Genomic DNA, 7892 nt, shown 5'->3' with positions numbered 1-7892 from the left:
CCCGCGCCTGCCTGCCCCCCGTCGGCGCGCCCGTCCCTCTCGGCCAGGGGCTGGGCTCCGCGCCGCAGGGACTGCGCCGCCCCGAGCCGTGCCAGCCCTTATGAGCCCGCCCAGCTCGCCCGGGCCAGGGGCAGGCGGGTGGATCGGGGCCCACCCAGCCGGGGCCGGCGGGCGCCGGCCGGAACCGCCCGGCCCGGCCCGCCCGTCGCAGGGACGCTGGTGCGCCTTGCTGACCGCGGCGAGCTCTTCGAAGCCTCGGCCACGGCGGGCGGGCCGTCCCGGGGCCGTCCCGGGCCGAGGAGAAACCCGAGCCGAGGTGGGCGAGCGGCGGGACCCCGAGCCGCGCCTGCCGGCGCCCAAGACAGCGGGCGAGCATGTGCCGCGCCGGGAACGCGGGGAAGGGGACGCGCCCCATCGGCTCCAGCTGCGCGGGCCCCCCGCTCCCTGGCGGGCGGGCCGGCGCGGCCGAGCCCCGGCGAGCGCCCACGTGCGCGTGCCCATCGGTGCGCAAACACGTGCACGAATGGACGAGCGCGCGAGCGCGGAGATGACTGCCCCACGCTCTTGCATCGCTGCCTGGGGCTCCTGTTTGGCCCCCGGACTGAACAGGAATGTGTCGTGTGGACGGGAGGCGTTTCTCTGCCCGCTGGACGGCCGGCCGCTGGAGCAGCAGCTCCAAACGCGTCGCCTGAGTGGCTCCCAGAAGGGACCAAGCCCCCCCACCCGCCGCCGCCGCGACTCCTGGGAGAGCGCGGAGCGACCTGCGCGTTTGGAGCCCTTCTTCACACGGTCTGAATGTGCTGTCTGGTGGTGTATTGATGTTTGCACGTGTCGTGTGCATTCTTCGACATACAATGTTATATTTTCACCTGCGGCAGCCCTCCCTCTTCCTCGGCCTGCAGCTGCCGCCTTCCCCAGCTTTCGCAGCACAGCTGCTGCTTTCCTGGGGAAGCCGCCCTTTGGCTGACCAGCACCCGGTGCTGTGCAGCGGCCTCGCCAGATCTTCCCTTTGGAGGCCATGGCAGCATATGATCCTCGAGATCAGAGCAGAGTCAGAAGGGGCCAGAGGGCCGTCGGGTCCCACCCCTGCCCAGTGCGGATTCCACGTTAAGCGCCCCGCCAGGGGAAGCTGACTCTTCAAGGATCCAGAAAGACAAGGCGGTGATCTTTTGGGCCTTTGCAGCCCAACGGACACGGGCCCTTCGGTTCCCAGTCCAGTCATGGTGGCAGCAGGGGAGGCGACGACTCGACACGCAGGGGCCAGGTGCTTCCTGTGGACAGGTGTGGTGCACCCACTCCACCTGTTTTCCCTTGACAGAGTAAGCAGAGATTGAGAGAAAAGCCAAGCCATGGTGGGAAACCCCAGGACTTGCACGTTCCAAGGAGGCGAGGTCAGAATCCCCACCCTGCGTTCGAGGCATCGTCTGGAAGGCTCCAGCGCCAGGGACAGCGGTTTCCACCGCACTTTTGCAGCCATTTCGGCATTGAAAAACACGGTACCTGACAGAGCTTCTTGAGTGGAGAGAGCGCGCGCGGCTGGGACAACGGGAAGGGGAGGCAACAAGGCTTATGGGAAGCCCAGGTGTGACGGGGTTTGCACCTGGGGAAGCTGAGGGCGCATCCTGCGGTTTCATTTCGCTTGGGGATAAAGGCTCACTGCCCTGCAATCTTCTCCTCCTCGCCCCACACAGTGAGGGTCTGGAGCAAAGGAAGCTTTCGGGGTGGCTGGAGAGGCGGTGGGCCAGCGGTCCCTGTCCCTCCCGGAAGCGGAGGTGGGCATCCTTCCCTGCGAGGCCACCTGCCACCTTTGAGCACCTGGCATCCCATGTCATCCTGCTTCCAGGCGAGCCAGGAAAGACCAGGGACCGCCCCCCTTTTCCTCGGCACTTTAGGACAGCTCTGGGGGACTCTAGGATGCCGCCAGGTGCGGCGACTCTGTTTTTGTTATACTTGCCTGTTGCGACAACATCCCTACAGAGGCAGGTGCCGCAAGCAGCCCTGGGCTACTGCTGCCAGTTGCTACAAAGGGGCGGTGGCGGCAAGCCAGCTGCGTGTATACAGTGCAAATAGCTTTGCAGGCCCCAAACACGGCGTGTTTGGACTGCAAGCAGAGCACGTTAACTGGCAGGGGGTAAACCTGGAGGGAGAAAGTTTTCGGCAACTGCAACAAGGCGGGTTCTGTTTCATGGGACGGGAACAATGGCAGCCCTGTTGATAAATACGTGCACGGCGTTACTACCCTGGACATCTGGAGAAGAACTAAAATTAATAACCTACCAAGAAGATCTCTGTTTGGCTCTGCAGAAGGGCAGTTAATGCAGCCTTAGGTTTAAGAATAAACACACACACACACACACACACACACACACACAGAGAGAGAGAGAGAGAGAGAGAGAGAGAGAGAGAGAGAGAGAACAAACTGAGGAGGAGATCAGGAGGGTGACGATCCGGAGCAGGGCCTTCTCTTCAGTGGCCCCCAATTGTGGAATATGCTCCCCAGAGAGGTTTGCCCGGCACTGACACTTCATTCTTTTTGGCACCAAGCTAAAACCTTTTTGTTTCCCCAATGTTTTAAGGTCTGACTGTTTTTAATATGGGTTTTATTGTTGACTGGTTAAGAATTTGATTAGGATGCCGTGTTTTATTTTATTTTGTCTTACTGTTAAACCGTCCGGAGACTACAGAAAGGGACAATCTTAAAAAGTTTTAAATAAATACATAGATAGATAAACGAACTCTTCCATGTTGGGTCGGGTTTGGCCCAATGCGATGCACAGGACCGTGACCTTCCCGACCGCTGAAACGCCTGGCTCCGCCGCGGCCGCTCGGGTGAGGCCGGGCGCACAGCGTGCCTCTGAGAAGCCTGCGGTCACGGGGACCGTCCTCCTGCTCGCCTGGCGCGAGGGCCGCCTCGTGAGGGGCCCAGGTCCGATCGCCCGCTCCCTGTTGCAGAGCGGTGTGCTCGGGGTGGTGTTGGCGGGGCCGGGCTTGTGCGGCCGCCCCCACTCAGGGCAGGAGGTGCAGGTCCTCCGTGGCAGGAAGGCAGCACCCCTCTTTCTGGCATGGCTTCTCCTGCATCTTCGGTGGACCATCGCTCGCACAGCTGCTCGTCCCGGCTGCTGCCTCAGCTTCTGTCCGGGGCCCCAGGAGAGTTGCCGGCACCTCCGCTCGTTCTTCTCCCGCCTGGTGGAATTTCTTTCTGGTTTGGGTGCATCCCGCCCACGAATCGATGCCTCTCCTCCATCCGAGGTCTGCAGCAGCAGGGGGTTGCAGGATCCTGCCCAGCAATGGGAAGAAACCCAGCCAGAGGCAAGTTCGGCAAGGGAGGGAGGCCCCGTCCGTCCCGTGCTTCATGGAGGCTCTCTGGCCTGGAAGAGCGCTGCCCACAAGCTTCAGTGAGCTCAGATCCCGCTATCCGCGTGATTTTCCAGGCAGCTTTGAAGGCCGGAGCGAGGCTTTTAAAAAGCGCGTCGAATTCGACAGAGACCACAAGGTGGCAGGATGGTGTCACCCGAGGCTCGCAGCCTCCATCCCAGGCACTTTGGTGCCCCGGTTGTCAATCGGGAAAAATGCCCCGACACAAAGGCTGTTGCACACTCAGTCAAAGCCGTGCGCAATTCCACTGCACGGCATTTCTAGCTCGGGTTGGGCGTCCCGGGGGGGGGAGCCATCCATGCCGTGTGCGGGAGAGACCGACAGCAGCACCCACGGCCCCTTTTCACCTGGCCTTCTCACCTTCCTCTCCGCTCAGCGGCCACAAAAGGGACGGCGGCCGATTCGCCTCTTGCTTTTCCTGCAGTTTGCTCGTCATAACCTCTGAAGTGACAGTCCGTGGAAGTCCCTCCAAAGGGCCCAAGCAGCTCACAGCCCGTCTGCACATGGCCACAAATATTTCTTTCAGCCTGCCTTCCTTTCTTTTTTTTTTAAACCTTTTTTGGGTGGGATTGTTGGAGGTGCCCAGGTGAGCTGCCCCTATGATCCCAAAATGCACAGTGTCGGTGAGTCTATACCCCAGAGGCATCACCTGTCAAAAGAAGCAGACACTGGCCAGGCGAAGCTACGGAGAGGTTAATCCGCAGGCCCTGACAGCAGCTCTCACCGGGTGAGCTATCGCTGCGGAGGGAGACTCGGAGGGGATCGCCCTTGCCACAGGACATGGCATGCAGGGACCTCTTCCCAGTGAGACCCTCTAGCGCATTTTTGGTGGACTTGGCTGTTCCTGCATCCTCCACCTTTCCGACACTTTGCCAGACTCTAGTTGCTTGGGGAAGAGAAGTGGGAGCCACATGCGACATTTCTGAAAGCACCATGTTTTTACAGTTGCCAAAACTCAGCTTCCCTCTCAAATGTGGTTTGGACAGGGCTGACGGGGGTTTCTTGACAGTGACACACGCAGCCATGAAAACGGATTTTCCTCTTTCTTGAGCAACTAGAGCGAAAGGATGGCAAGCAAAACAGGCCATGCCAGCTCCCAAGGGGTCGGGCTCAGTTCAGGAGAGACGGAGTGGGGAAGAGTGTGGGGCGGGGACTCAGGCAGTGTGGGTTCTAGTCCCCATGGAGCCACAGGGGTGACTTTGGGCCAGTCACAGACTCTCAGCCCGCCCACACCACAGGGTTGTTGTGAGGGTAAGATTGGGAGGATGAGGAGAATGACGCGAGCTGCCTTGGGTTCCTTGGAAGAAAAAAGTGAGATATAAATATAATAAATGAAGAGCAAAGTGCCACTTGGGCATTTAGTGGAGCAGCTCCTACCGGAAATGGCCCAGGGAGATGTGTGCAGAATCCTTACCTGCGGCTCTTGCTACGAGCTTCGTTCATGCGGCTCCCTTGTGCCCACTGGGGATGGACGTGGCCGCGTGCTCTGGCACAACCACCACCCCATACGCGACAGGCTGCGGGTGGCCGTCGTCCACAAACCAGCCACAGTGCCGGGAGCAGCTGGGCACTGCGGACTGGCTGGTTATTCATTGTGAGCCGTTGCATGGCCAGCTGGCAGGCTCCAGACGCACCGAGCCGGTCTTTGGCGCCGTGTCTGGCCTCCACCGTGGTCTTCCTTGGACGGGACACCTGCAGCCCCCTAGAAGTGGCCAGCCTGCAGCTCCAGCCAGCCCCGACCAGCCTGGCACATGGCGAGGGATCACAGGACTTGGCCCCCAGTACCAACTGTTTCCAGGGTGTTTCCGGGTTTTAATTGCAATTGTTATTTATACTGTATTTATTTATTTCTGTGAGCCGTCCTGAGGCTATATAGCAAGGGGATGGCATATAGAAACTTAAACAAACAAACAAACAAACAAAACCGTTCCCTAATCTCGACCTACATTGACAAGTCATGGGGCTCAAGGGTTTTCCCAAGATGGCTTCGTAATGTGTGAGAAGGCACACCTCTCCTGTTGACGCATTCTTAAAACCCATCCCCAAATACTTCACCCTTGGATTAGGCAAAGCCGCTCAAGCAGGGCGTCCTCTCATCGGTGTGCCAATGCTTGCCAAGCATGTTCAAAAGGGTTTCTTTCAGGATAACGTTGGAAGCGGCCTTCCTGGAGCCCTTCCCAGCACTGGGGAGGTGCCTGAAGTTTCTGCGACTCTTTCCTCATTCCCCGGCCACGTCATCCAAGCTGGCTGCTAGCCAAATAGGTAACAAGCCATTTCAGCCCGATTGCCTCAGCCGCCAGGGACAGAAACGCAGCTCGGAGCAATAAGAAAGGTCACACTGGGCAAACGGTGCATGTGCGGGGGAGGGAGGCATGAGCCCACCCACCACGAGTTCCTCGCCCACCCACCCACTTTCACTTCAGATAAACGTTGGGGTGTGGGTACAACCTTGACAGAAACCGTCCCGTGGTGGCTTTTGTTTCTTTGGCAGCAAAGACTGGGCCTGTTCAGCCTTGAGAAGAGAAGGCTGAGGGGGACACGGTATCCCTCTATGAGCACCTCCAAGGCTGCCACAAAGAGGAAGGTCAAGATCTCTTCTGGCTGATGCCAGAGGGCAGGACACGGAATGATCCGTTCAAGCTGCGACAGCCCAGATTCAGGCTGGACACCGGGAAGAGCTTCCTCGCGGTCACTGCAATATGAGAGTGGAGCCAGCTGCCTGGAGAGGTGGGGGGCTCTCCCACGCTGGAGGCATTCAGGAAGAAACTGGGCAGCCCTCTGAGTGGGACAGTGAAAAGTAGTGTCCTGAAGCAGGAGGGGTTGGACTCGATGGCCTTCCGGGCCCCTTCCAAGTCTGCTCTTCTATGATTCTGTGATTCAAAGACATCTGTCCCTCATAGCAGCATAATCTGTCATCCTGAACAGGAGAACTTGTTCTGTGTTCAGGATGGATTTCTTTTCTTCAAGGCGGGTTTGTGCTGAAGCACAGGCGAGTTAAGGTAGGGCCCCTGTGCGGTTTCTTACATGTTACCCTGAACATAACAGTCCTGTATTTCTACCCATCTGTTTGTGCAAAGAGGACATAAGAATAGCTGTTCTTTGTCACACCGGGGGTCCTTCTAGTGCAACCAGCTGCTCACAGAAACCTGCACATGAGTGAAACAGTTCCCTCTCGCTCGAGGAGACCTGCAATTAGCGTCCACCCGCAAAGCAAAACAGTGCAAATACCACCCAGTAAAAACAATGCTTTAAATTAAGAACAGCAGTTCAAAGAAAGCATCTAGTCCCAAGGTAAAGGGACTCTTAATTCACACACTGAGAGCTCACTGAAGGGCCTATTTTCAATTTTGCCAGAAGGAGCTTTCCAAGGGGGCTGGTGCAACAGGGTTTAAAGCTGCCCCCATGGAAGGGGGCCCTGCCTCGCCTCCTCACACACAGAACATGTCAAGAGAGCTGGAAGGAAGGCCTTGGACCGGAGTGCGAAAAGCGAGGGGTCGGCAAGGGGCTCCCACCTGCTCGGCCTGAACTCTGTGACCCCCCTTTCCTCAGTCACCCCTCCCTGGGTGACTTCCCAGCCTCTGCCGTGATTCCCCCCGTTCCCAAATGCCTTTCCTAAAGCTTGCTTACTGGCAGTGGGGACTGCAAGCTAAAATAGGCAGGGACGAGGGCGATTTGGGGTCAACATTGGTCAACCTGGGACTGGACTTGTGGGGTGTGGAACCAACCAGGTTGCTGTGCCACCCCAGAGCAAGCTGTCCACCCGCGAGACCAGTGTCTGTCCCAAAACCGCTTTGGAAATGAGACTGGAAAGGGTCCGGGAAGTCAGCTTCATCCAGAGAACTCCAGACCTGATTGCTGGGGCGACTACCTGACTAAAGGAAAGATCGGAGGAGCATGCAGCTGGGTCCCAGAGGGCTCCCCAGCACCTTCCCAAGAGCAATGGTAGCGTGCCCCGCTCTCCCCCTCCCGCTGAGGGAGGCGCTGGCCGTTTCTAAGAAAGCAGCGGCTTCCCTTCCTTTGCGCAATCTCCGGACATTTTCGCAGAATCTCGAGGGGGGCATGAAATGCCATGTTCTATTTCTGGCCCTCCCTTACTTCCCTCTGCTTTCTCCGTCTTTTTTCTGGCACAGGAGGAGGGGCCAAGATGGCCCCAGGGCCGGTGGGGCTGGGCTGGGCTGGGGCACCCTCGCTCGGCCTGCCTGCACCCGAGCCCGACGGACGGACGGTCCGGGATCAGGCCACCCCGAGGCTGGTTCCACTCTGCCCGGGAGCCGGTTCGTGTCCTCCAGGCAGGGCAGAGGGGCTGAGAGGAGTGCGGAAGGGCGGCCGGATGGGCCACCGCGGTCGGTCGGTCGGTCGCCATCTCGCAGCGCGCTGGCCAGGCGAAAGCTGTGGGGAGCGCGGCCTCCTCAGGGGCTCCCCGCTTCGTGGAAGGCAAGAGAGACCCGCCCGCAGTCCGCGCCCGCCGGCTTGTCCCCGCCGGCCGCCTCCGGGGCAGTCACCTAAGTTCACCCCGC

The 7892-nt window shown here is 59.2% G+C and overlaps 1 protein-coding gene across 1 annotated transcript in view; it reads left to right on the top strand.

Annotated features, from left to right (window-relative positions):
- Positions 1-2769: 2769 nt before the first annotated feature.
- Positions 2770-7892, top strand: part of HBEGF (heparin binding EGF like growth factor) — a 14100-nt gene continuing 8977 nt past the window's right edge. Inside the window, exon 1 of the mRNA XM_044442838.1 lies at positions 2770-2956. Coding sequence (XP_044298773.1) covers positions 2770-2956 — 187 coding nt within the window. The remainder of the gene's footprint in view (positions 2957-7892) is intronic.

This window comes from Varanus komodoensis, unplaced genomic scaffold (genome assembly GCF_004798865.1).
Source record: "Varanus komodoensis strain SLA01 unplaced genomic scaffold, ASM479886v1 scaffold40, whole genome shotgun sequence".
Lineage (NCBI taxonomy): Eukaryota > Metazoa > Chordata > Lepidosauria > Squamata > Varanidae > Varanus > Varanus komodoensis.
Note: the sequence above shows the minus strand (reverse complement) of the source record. Positions and strands in the feature narration are given on the sequence as shown.